We start from the raw sequence: 20,811 nt of genomic DNA, 5'->3' as shown, positions 1-20,811 counted from the left end.
ATTTCGTAAATAATTAGTCACATGATAAATTTTATATGTTTATGCAAATAATTTAATTGCATTTCAGCTGAGTGGTATAAGACGTGGGGATCAAAAACACCAAATCTGCAACTACTTGCTATTAAAATATTGAGTTTGACTTGTAGCGCATCTGGGTGTGAGAGGAATTGGAGTACTTTTGAGCATGTACGTCCTTGATAATATTAAGTTCTTTATATTTAGAGTTTCGTAATCATCTATCATTTAAATTTTAAACTAACATTTAAATTATAATTTGTAATAGATTCACTCTAAGAAAAGAAATAGGCTTGAATATGAGATGTTGCAAAAATTGGTTTTTGTTAAGTATAACCAAACTTTGAAGGAAAACAGTGAAATTGATGAATATATTGATCCGGCGCTCATGGATGATCTTGAAATTAATGCTGGTAGTGAATGGTTATTGGGAGATGAAGTTCATGTTCGTGATGGTCAAAGTGAGGTTGTTTATGATGATGATGATGATTTAGGTTGGCTAGATGTTGAAGAGGCGACTGGTGCTGCCGAGCCCTTATTCAACACTAGGAGCCAAGCAGCTTTGCAGAAGGCAACAACAGTTGCTACAACTCCTGCAGCTCCGCCCCCATAAAAATCTAAGGGAAATGGAAAGGGAAAGGGAAAGCAAGGGGAAAAAGTTTCTAAGGGAAAAGGAAAGAAAGTAGTAATAGTTGACAAATATGATCCAGAGTTTGTTAATGATTGGGGGTGAATAAAAAGAGGATGAAGAGGAAGATATTGAAGAGAAAGGGGATGAGGCATATCACATGAATGATGGTGGAAGTGGAAATGATGATGAAGATTTTCATGATTATTGAATTTGAACTTTTATTTCATGTTTAGTACTTTTGTTACTTTAAGCTTTAGAAGCTTAAAGGGTTGGCTACCTGGAATTTTATTAGTATTTCTTGCAAGCATGTTCTTATGTTTTGCATAAGACATGTTTTATTTCAAATTATGAATACATTATGAATTTTGAGTAATATATATTTAAGCTGTTTTAGTATTTCTTTTTCAACATTATAGTATTTTAGTATTAAATATATTAATGTTTGCGTCATGAAATAGCGCCTGCTACACGCCCGCATACCGCGCCATGTCAATTTTTGGGGTGGCTGCGCCGCGCCGCTCTTCTGCTTTGACAACTGAGATTTTGTTATTGAATAATACGATACAAGCACAAATTTCTAATAAAAATATTGACATATATGAACTACACCAATAAAAACGTCATTATTAGGTACTCTCTCCGTTCATTTTAATAAGAAATAAGTCATTCTTAAGTTCATTGAATAAATGATATATTTGGTGTATATTGTAAATGAAATACATTATTTATTCAATGAATCTAAACAATAAATTTTTCTTATAAAAAGGACATGTGGGAGCAAGTTTTCAAAAAACGGCCCGGTACCGGGATTGCGGCCGTTACAAAACGATATCGGCAGCCAACGTGATCCTTTTTGGACCTTTTAATGTTGAGAATGAAAATCACAAAAAAATCGTCGTACAGCTGTTATGGAACGTTGTTACTGCCGTGAAACTCCGTTACAGACTTGAAAATACAGAAATTTAAACAGGAGAAGAAGGAATCGAATCTCAAATTTAAAAAAAAAAAAAGCACAAGACTACATAGTCTACGCTTACAAAATAGAAGAATCTGAATCTTATCTTTATCAAATCAACATCTTTTTTGTACAAAAATTCAGGCATTTGAATTTTATCCTAATCCTCATTCACTTTCAATTCAACCTTTCTCAAACATAATTACTTACTTCTCTTCTCTTGTGTTACTCTTCTGGTGGTGACAAACAAACATGCTTCTCTATTGCTTCTTGTAGTTGTGCGATTCTATTTCTTGGTTCCTGCTTGCTTGTGTGCGTTTGCCGTTTCTTTGGTTCCTGCTTTCTTGTAGCTGCTTGTGTGCGTTTGCCGTTTCTTGAGATCAAGTTTGTGTTTTTTTTTAGGGAATAAGGTTTATGTTGTTGTTCACTTGGTTACATTACACACGTTTGCTTCACTCTTCAATACTGGATAATAATAATAATAATAATAATTACTTTTAGATCGTTGATTTTGTGTAGCTTCAAATAGAGTTATTTTAAACCACTAAATATTTTTAAGCTTTTCTAATTTATTTGTTTATTCATATATTTATTTATTAAACTCAAACAAAAAAAAAGTGTGCATTCATCTCTTATTTATTAAGTTCAAGTTAATTTAAAATTGACCACTCTCAACTCAACCTCTTAATTTAAGTATTTGGGTAACAAATATTAAATGGAATTTTAGAGAAAAAATTAGGACTTTGATGTTAGAACTTTGAACTTTGATTGTATATGGTGTTGTGATTGTGATTTTGTTGGTGATTAAAAGTAAAATAAAATGATAGAGGAGTTAGATTAGAGTATTTTTAGTATGGTTCCTGTAACTTTTTATTTATTTCATTTATTTTTTAGAAAGCTATTTTGATGAAGCAGCCCATTAATATTTTTCTTTAAACCCATTAACATGAAGTTTTATTTTTATTTATTTTAGAAAAATTTATTTTATTTTTAAAAATATATTAGTTGTAAATATTTTTTTGGTAATAATTTATTTTAGAAACCTTTATTTTATTTTTTAGTTGTGAATTTATACATAAAAATAATAATTTAGAACTACATTTATTTGTAGGTTGGTTGAACAATGCCCCGAAGAGAAGAAACACGTGAAGAAATATTTCCAATTGATAGAGCAGAAAATGCTCCAAGTGATGCTGTTGGTTGGCACTTTGCTAACATTGGGCCGGGTAGAGGTAGAAACACCATAAAATGTAAATTATGTCAAACAAGAATAACGGGTGGAATTACTCGGTTGAAGGAACATCTTGCACACATGATAGGAGAAGTCAAAGTTTGTCCTAGTGTTACAACTTTTGTTAGAGAAAGTATGATGAAGCTTATATTAGACAAAAAAGCAAAGAAAAATTATCAACGAAAAAGAAAGGAAGAATTTGTCGCAACCTTAAGAGGGGATTGCAATGATGACAATGAAGATTTGATGGAAGAGGATGATATAAGACAAGCTACACATGAAAGTATGACATCACATAGACAATGGGAAGATAGACAAAAGTTTCTTGGAAGTGGCATTGGTAGTGGTAGTGGTGGAGCTTCATCTCAATATCAGAGGCATGATCTTCAACAAAGAATGAGAAATGTAGATGTTGATCTAGAGAGAAGTAAGAGTATGAAGCAAACAAAAGTTCCTACGGGATTCATGAAAACTGCGAGAAAGCTTTTAGAAAGGGTGAAAGCTTTTAGAAAGGGTGTTATCTAAATTGATAGTATATGAGCGTCTGCATATGAATTTGAGCACTTCTCCTTGGCTACACGCCTTGTTAGCTGAAGCTGCAAAGTTGGGTCCAAGTGTTAAAGTTCCTACTCCTTATGAGATTTTAGAGGTATACTTGAATGAAGAATATGCGGAAATGCAAAAATATATAGGAGAATTTAAACCATTTTGGGAAGAGAGGGGAGTGGCTATAATGTGTGATGTTTGGACAAACGGAATAAACCACATGCATATCATGAACTTTTTAGTATATTCTAGTCATGGAACAGTGTTTTTAAAGTCTGTTGATGCCTCTGATGTTCCTAGTAGAAACACCGAGTATTACTTTAACTTGCTTGACAAAATAGTGGAAGAGGTGGGGGAAGAGTATGTTTTCCAAGTGGTCACTGATAATGAGGCAACACTAAAAGCATCTGGTTTGAAATTGATGGAAAAGACCTCACCTTTATTGGTCTCCATGTGCATCTCATTGTTTGGATTTGTGCTTAGAAGATATTGGGAAAAAAGTCAAATCTCCATAAAGTGCTTGAGGAAGCAAAAATGGTGACTTTGTTTATATACAACCATATTTGGACAATGAGTTTGATGAAGAAATATACTAATGATAAGGAACTTATTCGTCCAGCAATCACTCGATTTGCTACGTAATTTTTACAACTTGAATCAATTGTTAAAGAGAAGCAAGCTTTGAAAGACATTTTCGATTCTGACGAATACAAAAGTTCTAAATACGGAAAAGACAAATTAAGAGGAGTTGCTTATGAAGCAAAAAATTTGTGATGGATAAGGAATTCTGGAATAAGGCAACTGAGATACTAAAGGTATTTGAACTCATTGTTAAGGTCTTGTAGTTGGTGGATGGGGATGATAAACCAACAATGGGATTTCTTTATGAAGAAATTGATAGAGCCAAGCAAGCTATTGAGAAAAATTGTCGTTACAATACCTATTACAATTCAATCATTGACAAAAGATGGATTTACATGCATTCTGATCTGCATTCAGTGGGTTCGTATCTACATGTTTAATTTATTTATTACATGTTGGTATTTATCTTAGAAGTATAACTATTAATTTGTATCTACATGTTTATCCATTTTCTCTAAAGGTTATTTTCTCAATCCACAATTTCAATTTGGATTAGTCCATGGAAGGTATGTAGCTAAGGAAACCATGGAAGGAACTAGAAAAGTAATAACCAAAATAGAGTCAAATGTTGATATTCAAATAAACGCCATAAATCAGGTGATACATCTTTTCATGTTATATACATATATAATTTAATACTAAATTTTAGAAACAAAATTATTCATTTGGTGACTTATATGGTGTGTGTGTGTGTATATATATCATTGTAGTTATTACTTTTTTGAGATAAGTTAGAGACTTTTGGAACTCTACAAGCTCAAAAAGCATGGTCTCAAATGAAACCCGATATGTATGATTTATATTTTGTGGTAGTTGACATGAAAATATGAAAGGATATGCTAATTTTTAATATAAATTTTTATATAGCTGAATGATGGTTGATGTATAGATCTTGTGCTCCTGAACTTCAAAGCATAGCTGTAAAAGTTCTTAGCCAAACAACTTCAGCTTCAAATTGTGAGAGAAATTGGAGTACATTTAGCTACATACATACAAAGACAAGAAATAGGCTAAAGTATCAAAAGCTTCAAAAACTTGTCTTTACATTTTACAACATGAAGATGAAAATGAGGACTACCATGAGAAGAAGTCAGGAAGACATTGCAAAAAATTTTAATCCCATCAACCTTGATCATATATTTCAAGAAGACTATTTGTCACCATGGATTGAGAAAAGAGAGGGACCATTGTTGGATGGAACCCCAAATTTAGAGTGGCACCCTATTGATTCAGATGATGAGAATGATGAAATACTTGGTGGTGATGTCTCAAACTCAGGTCAAACTCCTAGTCAAAGTGGTGATGGTGGTTTAAGTCCACCCAGTGATGGAAATAGTGGTGGTAGTCATGGCAATGGTAATCCTGAACAAAGTCATGGAATAAATGAAGGGTCATTTAATTCTTTTCAAGAAGACTCATATGTTAGGCGTGATCAAAATTTGATGCCTCCTACAATGGAAGAAGATTCACATGCTGATATGATTAATATTGGTGGTAGTAACAGAGTTCGAGGAAGACGTGGGAAAAGTAGAAGGCGCAAAGAGACTCCATTAGATGATTATTCCTCATCAAGTGGAGTACAATCATTTGGTGATTTTGGTAGTCAAGGTAATTATCCATCATATTACCAACAACCTTCTTATATATCACATGGGTATTATCCATATATGCCAAACCCAAATGCACCTTTTTATAAGCAACCTCCTACGAATTGCCACCATGACTCATCAACAAATTCTTCATGTGACTACCAACAAATAGAACCACCAAGAACAAATAGAACCACCAAGAAGTTCTAGATTGTTTGATTATGTCTTCGGAGAAAGTGGAAATAACAATGATGAAGGTGATAGTGGAATTTATGATCTTGCACGTCGTTCTACCATGTGGTGACTAGTGGTGTACTCAATAAGTATTTATTAGACTTTTTCAAATGTATTAGTAGTTTCTTATGATGTGAACTAAATGTAGTTAATTGATCATGAACTTTGTTTAAAGATATGCTATGAATAGTTATTTATTAGTTAATTTCATTTCAATCTGTCAAACATTCTATCTTTACTAAATCTATCTTTACAAAATGTAGTTTTACAAAATGTAGTCTATTTTTATTATTTTTTTGGTGGTGGCCGGGGTTTGAACCCCGGACCTTGCATGCATTGTCCATACCAACTGAGCTAAGCTCACAAGGACAGTCTATTTTTATTATTATATTTACTTTAAACATGTTATAATAATGGGAAAAAGTATTAATATAATTTATTATACATTATATGATAATATAAATGGTTTTAATAAGTTTAGTGAAATGTTGTGATTAATTCACACTGCAAAGACCGCTATTTATATCGCAGTGTCCGTTACAGCCGAAATTGCGACAACCTTAACACGACTGCAACCGTTATTTAAAACCTTGTGTGGGAGTATGTAAAAACCAAACTACTAATTTGATGAACTCGAAAATTCAATTCTATCAAATTAAATTGATTTAATAATAGATTAGTTCATATCACACACACACACACATATATATATATATATGTATGTATATATATATGTGTCTATATATATATATATATATATATATATATATATATATATATATATATATATATATATATATATATATATATATATATATATAGGGTTATGTTACAAGCCACCTTCATAAAAAGTAGTGTGGTGTCTTTTATCAAGTCACACCTCAAGGTGTGATTTTCACTTTTTTAGTTATAACTTTGATAAAAGACACCTTCATAAAAAGTAGTTGGTGTCTTTTAACAAATGCTCATAGAGTAACTTGATAAAAGACACCTTCACAAAAGGTGTCTTCTATCATAACCCATATATATATATATGTGTGTGTATATATGTGTATATATGTATGTAGATGTGTGTGTGTGTATATATATATATATATATATGAACTAATAATTTGATGAACTCGAAAATTCAATTCTATCAAATTAAATTGATTTAATTTTCGTATTTGGGTTCAAAGTAAGTCGAACAAATCAATTTTTTATTGGTTTGAATACTAGTTTCACGTCATTCAAAACTGATATATATATATATATATATATATATATATATATATATATATATATATATATATATATATATATATATATATATATATATATATAGGGTTATGATAGAAGACACCTTTTGTGAAGGTGTCTTTTATCAAGTTACTCTATGAGCATTTGTTAAAAGACACCAACTACTTTTTATGAAGGTGTCTTTTATCAAAGTTATAACTAAAAAAGTGAAAATCACACCTTGAGGTGTGACTTGATAAAAGACACCACACTACTTTTTATGAAGGTGTCTTGTAACATAACCCATATATATATATGTATGTATGTGTGTGTGTGTGAGAGATATGAACTAATCTATTATATTTACAATTATCTTTTTTAATTTAAACTATATATCAGTAGTGTTATTTTTTGTTCAAGTAACATAATCGAATCCACTATTAAGATAAATAAGTGGGGATCCGGGATTCGAACTCAGCTCTTATATATATATATATATATATATATATATATATATATATATATATGGGTTTTGCTAGAAGACACCTTTTATGAAGGTGTCTTTTAGCAAGTTATTCTATGAGCATTTGCTAAAAGACACCAACTAATTTTTATGAAGGTGTCTTTTAGCAAAGTTATAACTAAAAAGTGAAAATCACACCTTGAGGTGTGGCTTGCTAAAAGACACCTTCATGAGTGGCTTCTAGCAAAACCCTATATATATATATATATATATATATAAAGAAAACAACTTCTTTCAGCTCTTTTGGGCTGTCATTTTCTCTTTCCAAAAATGCCCTTAACTTTCAATACAAATAACACATGTAACAAATAGATAAGAATAAATTTAAATATTAAAAAAATGTAACAAATACGATATGAGTACATATATATGTCTGGTTTTTTTCCTTTATCATTTAAAAAGTGTAACAAACTAGATGATTATATTTATACTTACTTTTTCATTATCCCAATTATATCCTTAAACAATTTTTTCTGTAATAAAGATTGTTGCTTTTTTTTTAAAGATAATAAAGATTGTTGTTGGTGTCATTAAAAAAGAATTTAGATTATATTTTTTTTGTTATATTATTGGTGAAATAGATAATCATGATTAGTTTGATTTGTCATAACTTTAAAACAACAAACATTTATATTTTTAGTTTTAATCAAAATCAAAATTTCATAAAAAAAACACCGTTCATAATTTTCAAACGTTAGCGGAATAAAAAGAGCGGAAAGACGGGCACATGAGTGCCCGTCTTTTCGCCAGTATATATAATGTGATGTCCTTACTAATTGAATTATGCTCACGAAGATTTATTGCTATTTTTTTACTCAATCATTAATTTTTTTTATAAGACTAATGTTATTTTAAAAAATATACTGTGTTTATATTTTTTTAATCATTATATATATTCTTATTTTTTATAAGACTAATTATTATTTTTTATTGTAGCTTATGTACTTATTTTGATAGTATTAATTTTCTAACCTATGTATAATCATCGTACATTATTTAGAAATACAATAATACTATCTTTTTGAAAGGAGAAATACAATAGTAGTATAGTTTACCAAACTAAGAAAAAGAAACGCAAGAATATTGAATTGTCGTGTAAGCATCATTTTACACTTAGGAATATACCAAGATATATCCCTTAGAATTATTCCCAAGAATAAACTACCTTACCACTGAAATAGTCCTTCTAAAAAGACCTTGTCTTGTTCTTTACATCCTTATTACTTTCCATTTTTCTTCTCTATCTGTTCAAAATCTATGAATTATAAGAAACAATGAGCATTGAATTTCGTTGTTGTTAATATTGTAACTTCATCACAAAGGTGACTTCGTAAGACTATGAACATTAGGACAAATAAGTTAAACCCAACATGACAAAAGCTGCCAAATCTTGAGCATTTTAGACGACATGCCATCTTTTGTTGTTGGAAAAGAGACAGCATGAGGCATGCCTTTGATAGATTGTACTTGTGCCCCACTTAGTTTTCATATTGATGCGGCGTTCCTTCCGTTCAAATCAACATATTAGTTCTGATTTAATGTAGTAGTTTTGACGTCTTCAACGTTATAAATATGAAAATTTGAGCAATGCAAACACTTTAATTTTGTCGTATTTATAGGTTTGACTATAATTATAGTCATGTTGACGTTGTATTCTATTAACTTGAATGTTATGAGTTTGTTCTCATATTCATCGTTGTGGACCGGTTATAGAATTTGTGTTGTTCAATGTATTTTCTATTTGTAATGAAAATTAAAATTTATATACTCAGTTGAGTTCTATTTGTTAAAAAAAAAAAGGAATCTCGATTAAATGATAAAGTATATTCATCAATATTTTTGTTCAATTTCTGATCTTTTTAATTTCTTTTAGATCAATGTGAATATAAAAATCCATACCCACCACCACGACACAAAATGGTTGAATTATCTTTCATGGATCAAGATCATCTAGAGGCATCATACTTGTTGTCATGCAAACACACTCGATTTAAAATTGAGTAACTTTTTTTTTTTTTTTTTTTTATAATTGAGCGACTTGTCTCTTAATTATGTAAAATAATAGATACAAAATATATCAAGTTAGAACTTACCGTAGTAAATAGATATAAGAAATCAAATCAAAACGTGAGTAGTTCAAATTTGATGAGATGCGTTTGAATTGATTGGCTAGGGATTTCATGACCCATGCAATGGAAAGTTGAAACCATATTTCTCATGGTCCATAACCATGATCCATACAACATGTAAAAGTGTGTGGATTTTAGAGAGTTTTGAACGAGAAAATTTTGGATGAAGTCTATATTTTAACATATATTTTAGAAACATGTTCTAAAAAAAAAAAAATTTAGAAACATTTCATTCATCTTTGAAAACATTTTATCACACTTCAAATTATAAGTCATTATTCCTCTCCAAAATTATCCTCCCTAAAGTCCTAAAGAGTTTTTTTTGCCCAAATGCCTTGTAGCTCAAAATCCACATATCCCCATTTGGTTCTTTCGAGGATTGCCAAAGTCTAGATATTATTGTTATTATTACTACTTTAATAATACTCATGAATGCACACATTTTCCATTTTCATTGGCGATTCCAAGTAGATTCTAAGGAATCATCCTATTCCCCCCACATCCCACATGACACCTTTTCCCCAACTTTAACATTTTCATTCTTGACAAGAGACAAGACGATCTCTTATTAATCACGACATCGATCTCTTTTTCCTTTTTTACACATAATTTATGTTTGTTTTATGATATTTTTGTTGGTATCTCTCTTAATTGACGATGTTCTTCTTTACTCTTTTTTCTTTTTTTGCAAAAGCAATGTTCCTTATTTACAAAAAAAAAAAATGTTCCTCTTTACCAATGCTTAACTTTGAAAAAATAGTTGCATTTAGTGTATGCGAGTTCCACCGTTAAACTTTTTAAAACTAAACAAGAAAAAAAGGACAAAAAAATAGTTTAAACAACTCGAGTTTCTCTAACATTTGATGTAGCTCCAAATAATTGTGTTGAATATTCAATTTTTTTCTTTCTTTCCAGATCGTCCAAGAACATGTGAACCGAATGATTTTCAGGAACAAATGAGATTGTCTAGGGAAAACGCCAAGTTGGCCGAAGCGGTGATAATGGTCTCGAGTGGCAGCAATGTCGACCAAAGATATGCCGAGCCAACTACAAATATGAGTCCATAGCTGACTGAAATGATGACAAGTAATGAAAAGATGATCCGTCTACTCCTCAAAACCACAACCACCTACGCAGACATTTGCTTCTGCTTCAAGGATGCCCCTTGTAATGAGGTTATCCTTTGTTGGAAGACGGTTGCGAAAGAGGCGCCACACAAATAAATATATTTTGAGAGGGTTGTGTTTGAGCCAAACATTAGCTGTAACAACCCGCTCAGTGTTCTGTTTTGTAGCTGTAAACAAGTGATGAACGTCGCTGATTGAGAAACCTTTGTAACAACAAGTAACCATTTCCAATGGTCATTAACACCATCATGCGAAACAACATTATGAAACAAAAAGCAACAGTTCTCGAGAAGATCCTCCTCCCACGCAAATAACCTTCTTCTCCACTTCCACGCCTCTCCACCTTCATCCCACCCTAAGTGATGCATCTCTGCCACCGTGCACGATGTGTTTTCAGCCAAAACATACAAACGACTGAACCTATCACACAAAGGGACGTCACCTAACCACTTGTCCGTCCAAAAAAAAATGCTTATACAATCTCAGACCGCCCTAAAAATATTACCGTCAAACCAGCTCCCCATCCCCATGCCTAAACCATCACGGATACCCGCCATAGTGTGCCACCAAGAAGAACCTAACCTACCACCCTCCTTAAGCTGCCCCCTTCTTATCCGTAACGAGCCTTCAACACACTATACCACAACCTATCTTTGTCAACCAACATCCTCCAACACCATTTTTCTAATAACGACAAGTTGAACTGTCTCAGCCTCCTAACACCTAACCCTCCATCCTCTTTACTCCGACAAAAAGAGTCTCAGTTCACCCAAGATATTTTCCTAAGATCCTCACCTCCCCCCCCAAAAAAAATCTTTTAAAAATAGATTCGATAGAAGAGATTATACCTGTGGGGGACTTGAAGAAGGAAAGAAAGTAAATCGGAAGAGAAGACATGACAAACTTCAGAAGGATCAGACGACCACCAAATGAAAGATTCTTGCTTTTCCAACTAGACAACCTCAAATTAATGCGTTCAAGGAGGGGGTCCCAAAATCTTAACCGACGATAATCCCTGCCAATAGGAATCCCCAAATACACAAAAGGGATACTACCGGTCTTGCACTGCATAACCCGAGATGCTTCATTCAACCACGAATCAGAAACATTCACCCTAGTTAACATGCTCTTCTAAAAATTAACTTTTAAGCCAGAGACTTCTTCGAATAATAATAACATAACTCCCATCGACCGGATATTGGCCCAACTTTTATCCCCAATAATTAAAGTGTTGTCCGCAAATTGCAAATGAGAGATGTGCACTGGAGAGATCGACCCAACCGAGTAACCATGGAAAAGACCCGCATCAACCAATGACCACATTAAAACATTGAGACCCTCCACTGCTAAAAGAAAGAGAAAAGGTGACAGAGGGTCACCTTGTCTTAAGCCTCTCTCAAAATGAAATTCATCGGTTGGGCATCTGTTAACTAATACTGAGGCTATTACTGAACCAACACATTCTAAAATCCACTTGCTTCATATGACTAAAAAATTCATATTTTTCATAACATTGTCCAAGTAATGCCAGTCCACATAATCAAAAGCTTTTTCGAATTCTACTTTAAAAAGCAACATCTCCTTATCGAGTTTCCTGGCATCATCTACCGCTTCATTAGTAATGAGGATACCGTCTAAAATTTGTCTTCCCTTGATGAAAGTTGACTGAACATGCGACACCACACTCCCAATAACAAGGCGCAATCTGTTAGCAAGGACTTTCACCATCACTTTATACATACAACCAATAAAAGAAATAGGACGAAAATTGTAACATCCCAGATGACTTGAAGCATTGCCGAGTGACCCTACAAACAAACACGAGTCTTTTCAGCGTGTTTTGTCCTCACTCGTACGCTTACCGGGAAATTTTCCAGTAGGTCACCCATCCAAAGACTACTCCAAGCTACTCCAAGTCAAGCACGCTTAACTGTGGAGTTCTTATGAAATGTCCTACAAAAAAGAAGATGTATCTTGTTGATATAGGTAGTACCAAACAATTCTTATAAGCATTCCTTCAACCATGCAGTCCCATACCTACACGGCCTCAGGTTCCCTCTTACTCCGGTGTGATTCGGTTTGTCTAGAAGCTGTCAGGAGCAGCTCATTGTCGTGCCTTGTGCACCGGGGACCACTCTCCACCCTCGTCAACCTTGGGTGTTACAAAATTCATTAAGGCGTTGAGGGCTATCAACCTTTGAAATTAGAGCTATAAAAGTAACGTTGATTCCTTTGGATCATTATTATTATTATTATTATTATTTAAAATAAGAGGGAAGGGAATGTAATTCAAGCTTTTAACATAAGAGGGGAGGGGAATGTAATTCAAGCTTCTCTTAGGGGAGGGGGGTGAAAAGTTTTCTAATATGTTTTGAATAAGAGGGGAGGAGATTGTATATTTTAACATAAGAGAGGAGGGAAGTATAATTCAAGCATCTTAGAGGGGAGAGGAATGTAATTTACTCTTATTTAAATAATTATTTTCACATAGGACACATAAGTTTTTTTTTTTTTTTTTTCGTTTTGAAAGGACACAAACTTATTGAAAGAAAAATTAATCACAAAAGAGTAACAAACAATAAATTGATTTTAATTGTCAAAGATTTAAATACTTTAACCAAATGATTAGAGGTTTTATCTTTAACTTTTACATATACAGAAAATTTGATTTGGAGGCATAAACTCACCTTGCATGCTTAATATGTTCCCCAACAAAAAATAGTCAATACCATACTATGCTTAATATGTTCTCTAACGGAGAGACTAGCCAATGTTATACGACGGTGGAAATTCGTAGCTATGATATGACAAATGAGTAATTGATGGGACCCACTTCACATACCTCACTTTCCATTGTTCCCCTAGTTTGGTTACTAAACTCAAGCCACGTTGAGCTGCCACCAAGAAAAAGTGGAAAAAAAATTAATTTTCAAAGTCATGGTCCTAAATATGACCATATAACATTATAGTAACAGAATATGCTTCCCAAGAATTCTCATGCTCCTATCTTAATTTACCCTTTTATACTCTTTTCTAAACCGCCACTCTATCACACGCTAAGCATATGCTTCCTAATATTCTACTAAACCTTTTGCCAATAAAAACCCCCGTACACCCCTTTTCTCACAAATATCAAACCAAACCACATTTTTGCAATAGAAAAAAAATTATCATTTTTTTCTTCCTTAGGTTAAGGTTTTTTTTTTCTTTCCTTTTTTGTAACATTATGAAATTTGGGAAGAGACTCAAGCAACAGGTTCAAGATACTTTGCCAGAATGGAGAGACAAATTTTTGTCATATAAGGAATTGAAGAAACTATTGAGACTTATTATATCAGCAGCACCAACATCATTGCTAAATGGTTCAATTGGGTATGGAAAATCTGAGGCTGAGTTTATGTATTTGTTGAACAATGAGATTGATAAGTTCAATGGATTCTTCATGGAACAAGAGGAGGATTTCATTATCCGACATAAGGTAATACTAAATTTTTATGTATTTTTTACTATAGTGATACTCATTTATTTACATTAAAAATGACATCCAAATATTCTTTTTTAAAGATTTGGAATTTAATATGAAGTTGAAATATAAGGTTTCTTTCTTTTTTGATAACTTAGAATGTAAGGTTTCTCACAAGAGACACTTGTTTAAGAAACAATCTCTCCTAAAAATAATCAAGAATTCTTCAATTATTCCTTAAAAAAGAAGAATTCTTTAATTAAATGATCAACATCACATGCTTATTGATGATAATTTATTTTTCTTTTGTTATAAAGTGAAATGAATGATTTTAGTATTTTTTTTTTCAAAATTGCATAAAATAGATATTGAGATAGTATATATGAATTTGTTTTTCTTACTCAATATTTTTTTATTATATATAACTATAAAATTGCATGAGTTGTCCAATAAAGACATGAGTAACGAGAAAACGTGTCGGGTAGACAAGAATACATGTCACTTCTATCATGTCTTACATGTCACTAGTATTATTATGTCTTAGCATTAAACACTTGTCCAGTTCGAAACTATTATTTGTAGCTTTTGTTTGGACGTGAGTTTTGATCGTCGAATCTCACGGTCTAAAATACACGTAGATTCTTTATAGCACACCATCTTTTACAAACTTTTACAACCTCATTATCTTTCTTATGACTAATTTTCTCTTCAACCTCATCATCAACTTATTAAAATCTTCATTGTTTAGGTAAAGATGTTTATGTCATTTCAATACATACATGATACATCATTTTTCTGTAAAACAATTAAGAAAGAAAATTTAAGTATCGTACGTTATTGAATGGGCAAGTAATTACTCATTTATGCCTATCGAATATTCGTTAGAATATTATTAACTTAAAAAGAGTAAAAGATTGAAATTTGTGTAAATATACCTTCCCTTGTGGAAATTTGTGTCTTTAAAAATGGGTTGGGTAGAAACTTCTAAACTCAACAACTAAGCACTTTTTTTGGGTAGAAAACAACTAAGCACTTTAATATAAGGTTTATTACAAAAGACATTCGTTTAAGAAATAATATATCGTTCTTATTATAATCAAGAATTCTTTAATTAAAAATGATCAACACCACATGGGTACTAAAAATAATTTATTTTTCTGCTGTAATAAAGTGAAATTAATGATCTTAGCAATTTTTTAAGATAGTATTTTCTTAATAAGCAGATATTAAGCGGCACACTTTTCTTTTGTATGTTGCTTTTTAAGTCTCCTAGCCTAGCATTTCTTTTCTTAGTGTTTTAAATAAATTTCATTTTAAGTTATTAAAAAAAAAAGCAGATATTAAGATAGTATATATGTATGTATTTGTTTTTTTTCCCTACTCAATAATTATATTTTTTAATGATTATTACGGTAAAACTGCATGGATTATGGAATAAGACACAAGTTGTGTTAAACTGGCAACGTGTCGGCCAGATAAGAGCACATGTTAGTAGTATAAGAATAAAAATAAAAAGTTAAAAAATGGAGAACTTTGTTAAAAGGATATATTATCTGCATTTTAGAATACAAGTTTTAGCTTTTGTTTATAGATTCTTTATGGCACATTCATAGATCCTTCATTCAGTAGCGGATCTTGCCGAAAATATTGGGGGTGCGGTAAATATGAACTAAATATTATAATTGAAATTCATAAAAGTAAAGTTATATACAATTTCATCCAAAAAAATATCACCGCAATAGCTCAAACACGAGACTAAAGCTCCAAATATATTACATACCAACATGAGAAGTGAGAATCGCGTTTTGATATGTGAGGATGGAGAGGAGAGGGGGTACCGAGAGAGAGACTCAGACAAAACAAGTGTGAACTAAAAGTGTCTCAAGGGTACTATACTAGTTTACTATATACAATTTTTTTTTTATTAGGGGGTGCCACGGCACCTGGGGTCTCAATAGAGATCCGCCCCTGCCTTCATTGTTTATCATATGAAAAAGGAAAATGTTGACCGGTGCCCCCGGAGCACTGGTTAAGGAAGCAAATATACTAATTTGAGACCTGTGCCCAACACGAGAATTTTTTGTATGTACTTTAAATTTTGTTGGTAAAACTTAGTTTATCATTTTTAAATTATTTTATTAATTTTTTTTAGAGGAAAAAATTATTTTATTAATGTTATTGTTTTTTAATCTAATTTGCCAAAATTATCCTTTTTATATTTGAGTGTAATATAAAATCTCAGTTGGTAGAGATATTACATATTATTTGTAGGGGTCGGGGTTCGAACCCCGGACATCCCACTTCTCCACAATTAAATTGTGTGAGCTCTAGCCACTAAGCTACACTTAACCAAAACAAAAAAATAATCTCTAGTTTTTTTTTTTTTGAGGAAATATCTCTAGTTTGATTAATAAATGATTGAGCTGAACCGGTTAAATGAGTTTGCATAATAATCTTTTAACAATCAAGAAAGAAAATACTAGTTTCATATTTATTTTCTTCATTGAATTGGAGAGTTATGTGAAGAGAAAAAGAAAATACTCATTATGCTTAACGAATATTCGTTGGAATATTACTAACTTAAAAGAGAGAAAAGATTGAAAATTTTGTAAATGTACCTTCCTAGGTTGGAAATTTAGTGATTTCTTACACTGGTAGTAGCTAGTGGCATAGATCACGCGGAAAAGTTAATGAAAATGCAAGATCCACCGAATATATGGGTCAAAAACATTGTATTTGAATTGCTTAAAACTATGGGGTTCATATAGTTATTTTTGGGTACACATTATTGTTAGAAAATTAAGTTTAATGGAGCTTAAAAATTAAGTTTAATGGAGCTTATTTCAATTGCCACAATACTCCATTACTTGAAAAATAATATAAGTTTTTTTGGTGGTGACCGAGGTTCGAACACCGGACCTTGCATATTTTTTTTATGCATATCATCCAAATTCAAAACACATGTTTGAAAACACATGTTTTATTTACGGAAAATGAAATTATCATATCATCCAAATTCAAGAGGAATGAGGGAATATATTTAGGGCATAAAAAAATGTTGAATCCGGATGAATTATTTTTTTGAGGGAAATCTTTGATTTGATATCTATTGTGAACTTGTTTGTGAAAAACAAATTATTAAAAAGGAAATATTATTCTAATTATTCTGTTTATCTCGAACAAAATTTTGTCCTATAAAAGTAAAAATATATAGGTGCTGATTTCATCTAAACCTATTGAAAATTGCTTTTCTGACATACAAATGTTCATAATAACACATGAAAATTACCTAAAAGCCTCCAGCGGCAGTTAACTGCCGCTCAAGTAACCGGCAGCAGTTAACTGCCGCTGGCACCAGCGACAGTTAACTGCCGTTCACACAAATAAACAGAACCAGTGCAGTCTGCAATGGTTTTTCCAGCCATTTTGGCCGTTTGTACCTGTAATTTCAAACGTCAATTCCACCTGAAATCAAACCGAAACAACAACATCCAACAATCACAAACATCAACATTTCATAGTTTATCAATTATTCGGTAACATTACACAAAAACCGATAATGCGTTAACGTTTCACAATTGTTTGAAATTCGTCATATTTTCCACATTATGCAACACATTACACGTAAAGTACATTAATTTATAATGAGGTAAGGTGATGAGTGAATAGGAGGTAGGGTTTTCTGGTTTTGGGGGGAAAAAGCAACGGTAGTTAACTACCGCTGAGGCCAGCGACAGTTAACTATTGCCGGTTTCCCCAACGGTAGTTAACTGCCTACTACCGCTGGGGGCTTTAAAGTAATTTTCTTGTATCAATATGACGTTTTTGAAGTCAGAAGAGCAATTTTCAAACCTATTTCAGTCTTTTTTTTTTTTTTTTTTTTTTTTTTGTAGAACGTTACTATCGAATTGTGAGATATACGTGGTCCATAAGCTTCATATGCACCTGGACTATTCAACGACTTCACACAAAGCTCATCATATTTTTGGCCCATAATTTCTCATGCACCTTTATCACCTACGTTCTTGCTATTTCCTATCATTACATGCTCAGGTTGTTTTTTGTTTTAGATGAGATGTTCTGATCTATAAGCAACAATTTTCTAGTTGAGATAGCATCTCAAAAACTATAAATTCGTGAAGAAAAAAAAAAACTATGCTCATGAGTGAAACGACATTTTAAAAAATCGTTCGTTTGATTATGCGAGTTTATCTGCTATAAGTTAGTCAATGCCAAAAAGCAAAATATTATCCTTCATAGTTTATTTATTTCTTGTATGTTGTAGTGTTGTGTTTCTCACATGGAGATAGGTTACCATCAATCTTATGATCATAAAGAAAATTGAAAAATGAATATTTTGGTTATGATCATGATTTTACAATTGGATTTTGAGTGCAGGAAGTACAACATAGAATCAAGAGAGTAGTTGATTTATGGGGACCAAATGGTAGTCAACCTTCAGAAGCAGATTATAAGGAGGAAATGGAAAAAATTAGAAAAGCTATTGTTGATTTTCATGGTGAAATGGTTCTCTTAGTAAACTATAGCAACATTAACTATACAGGTACAATTTTTTGACTTAAAAATTACCCAAATATACATGAGAGTACAATTTCTAGTTCAATTTTATCACGACTAATTGGTCTTGAAATACATAATTTTCGAAAGGGAAATGCTAGTTCTCACGAAAAACTTTTTGCGGATACATCACAACTGTGTAATTATACTGTAGTGGACCTTTTTCATTTACTTCAACACACCCATGTTTTCCGGTAAAAACAAGATCCAACGCACATAGTTTATTCGCGATGGTTTCGTGAAAATAGTTTTTGGTTTAAATAGGATCGCTCTTTTTGAAATGATCGATAAAATTAAAACCTCTCGATCATTTTAGTACTTTTGGTTAGACTCCTATAATTTTCTAGACTACTAAATAGGCTATTCACTAAAATGTTCACCATGTTTCGAATCAAATTCGTTTTCAAAGTAAAAACATGTTTCACTAAAATATGCATTGCTTTATTTCAAACTCAACCATAGTGAAAACAAATTTATGAAATCTAATTATTTATTCAATTAAAATCATGTTTATCACACAATCACCAAAACACATTGATTTTTTTGTAGGGCTGGCTAAAATTTTGAAAAAGTATGACAAGAGGACAGGAGGTCTACTTCGTTTACCATTCATTCAAAAAGTATTGGAGCAACCCTTTTTCACAACCGATTTAATATCGAAACTCGTGAAGGAATGTGAAACCATAATCGATGCAGTGTTTCCGGTCGAGGAAGAAGCTGAAAGAGCAAAAGAAGCAAAAGAAGCTATAGTGGTAGCTGGTGAAGGAATTTTCAGAAATACGGTTGCGGCTTTACTTACAATGCAAGAAATGAGAAAAGGTAGTTCAACACAAAGTGCATTTTCTTTGCCTCCTCTCAATTTGCCAGATTCTGATCTCATCCAATTATTTCAGCTTAATGCTGCTGTTCCAATTGTTTAGGATCCAAATATTGACGATGATAATGATAGTCGCAACTATTTGATCATACATTTGATACAGTTATACTAGGATGTAACACGTTTTCAAGGACGCGTTTTTTTTTTTGTTTTTTTGTGTTCGATAAGAAAACTTTAGTAGTTATGTTAGTTTTCATAGTTTAAATTCTCGACCTTCTCGTAATTACTCCTTCGATGTACCTCAACTCAGCAACCGAGCATCTTGCTTGGGACGGACACATGGTAGTTAGTTGATGTTAATTTACATTTCCCTTTTGATTAAGAAACATGTCGATTACTTGAGATGAAAACAAAAGCCTCTTCTAGGTTAAATATTTAGTCATTAAATATTTTGGTAATTACATCATATTTGGTTTGATATAGTCAATGTATTGATTTTCTATGTAGTTACAGAAGAAATAAAAAACATGTATTTTTCTGTTGGTGATTTTTGTATTTCAGAAGAAATGTGAGCTTCAGTGTATAGTTTTCTACTAATTTTAAGCTCATGTAACATCTCTATTTTTCCGACATATAATAAGACAACAATAGGACTTTTAAACCAAATTATTTTGTTCAATAGTTAAATATCATACCTGCAGTTTGTTAAAGAAGAGAGATACACATTTAAATAGCTAAATTGCCAAATACCGAAATTGTTAGGCTGAACACCATGACTCGGAATCCTCCACTTATGTGTATGTATTTTCAAATGTTTATTGCTCTCTATCCAAAAAAATAAAATAAAACAAAACAAGTGCACCAATGAATTGCATATAAAAATTCAATATAATAAGAATAAAAAAAAAATACTCGTTTGGTCTATTTGGCGGACTAGAAATGAACACTTGTTTAATAGTGTTGTGCCTTCGTGGAAGAAGTGGTGTATAACATTAAGGTGACTGGTGATACCATGGTGTTGTTTTCTTGTTCGTGGGGCTAGTTCGAAACCATGCTTGTATTATGAGTGGTGATGGGATCCGCCAAGTTGCATGGTGCGTAAATTTTTCTACC

The 20,811-nt window shown here is 32.0% G+C and overlaps 3 protein-coding genes and 1 pseudogene across 3 annotated transcripts; 3 read left to right on the top strand and 1 right to left on the bottom strand.

Moving 5' to 3' along the window:
* Positions 1-72: 72 nt before the first annotated feature.
* LOC146927311 (uncharacterized) lies at positions 73-1,019 on the top strand. The gene is made up of 2 exons (XM_085700616.1): positions 73-186; positions 284-1,019. The coding sequence occupies exon 2, from the start codon at positions 320-322 to the stop codon at positions 626-628; it is 309 nt and encodes a 102-aa protein (XP_085556742.1). The 5' UTR covers positions 73-186; positions 284-319; the 3' UTR covers positions 629-1,019.
* A 658-nt stretch (positions 1,020-1,677) lies between these two features.
* On the top strand, positions 1,678-10,780 carry LOC146927310 (uncharacterized; annotated as a pseudogene).
* Positions 10,781-10,819: 39 nt separating this feature from the next.
* Positions 10,820-12,568, bottom strand: LOC146927309 (uncharacterized). Its single transcript, XM_085707057.1, has 4 exons — positions 12,353-12,568; positions 11,689-11,905; positions 11,346-11,465; positions 10,820-11,043 (listed from the first exon to the last, which is right to left on the bottom strand). The coding sequence occupies exons 1-4, from the start codon at positions 12,566-12,568 to the stop codon at positions 10,820-10,822; spliced, it is 777 nt and encodes a 258-aa protein (XP_085563183.1).
* Positions 12,569-13,965: 1,397 nt separating this feature from the next.
* SPX3 (SPX domain protein 3) lies at positions 13,966-20,236 on the top strand. The gene is made up of 3 exons (XM_085700603.1): positions 13,966-14,318; positions 18,702-18,867; positions 19,431-20,236. Exons 1-3 carry the CDS (start codon positions 14,067-14,069, stop codon positions 19,799-19,801), a joined length of 789 nt encoding a protein of 262 aa, XP_085556729.1. The 5' UTR covers positions 13,966-14,066; the 3' UTR covers positions 19,802-20,236.
* Positions 20,237-20,811: the final 575 nt, after the last annotated feature.

This window comes from Medicago sativa, chromosome 4 (genome assembly GCF_051527215.1).
Source record: "Medicago sativa cultivar Bolivia chromosome 4, Bolivia_mono, whole genome shotgun sequence".
Taxonomy (NCBI): domain Eukaryota; kingdom Viridiplantae; phylum Streptophyta; class Magnoliopsida; order Fabales; family Fabaceae; genus Medicago; species Medicago sativa.
Note: the sequence above shows the minus strand (reverse complement) of the source record. Positions and strands in the feature narration are given on the sequence as shown.

What these genes read in the sequence shown, in the direction of transcription:
- LOC146927309 (XM_085707057.1), bottom strand. Translation starts at nt 12,568, where the DNA reads ATGGTGAAAGTCCTTGCTAACAGATTGCGCCTTGTTATTGGGAGTGTG. An exon ending in ACTGGCATTACTTGGACAAT is followed by an intron (nt 11,906 to 12,352) that starts GTTATGAAAAAT and finishes CGGGTTATGCAG; the next exon opens with TGCAAGACCGGTAGTATCCC. An exon ending in CTTCTTCAAGTCCCCCACAG is followed by an intron (nt 11,466 to 11,688) that starts GTATAATCTCTT and finishes AGTGTGTTGAAG; the next exon opens with GCTCGTTACGGATAAGAAGG.
- SPX3 (XM_085700603.1), top strand. Translation starts at nt 14,067, where the DNA reads ATGAAATTTGGGAAGAGACTCAAGCAACAGGTTCAAGATACTTTGCCA. An exon ending in ATTTCATTATCCGACATAAG is followed by an intron (nt 14,319 to 18,701) that starts GTAATACTAAAT and finishes TTTTGAGTGCAG; the next exon opens with GAAGTACAACATAGAATCAA. An exon ending in TAGCAACATTAACTATACAG is followed by an intron (nt 18,868 to 19,430) that starts GTACAATTTTTT and finishes ATTTTTTTGTAG; the next exon opens with GGCTGGCTAAAATTTTGAAA.
- LOC146927311 (XM_085700616.1), top strand. Translation starts at nt 320, where the DNA reads ATGTTGCAAAAATTGGTTTTTGTTAAGTATAACCAAACTTTGAAGGAA.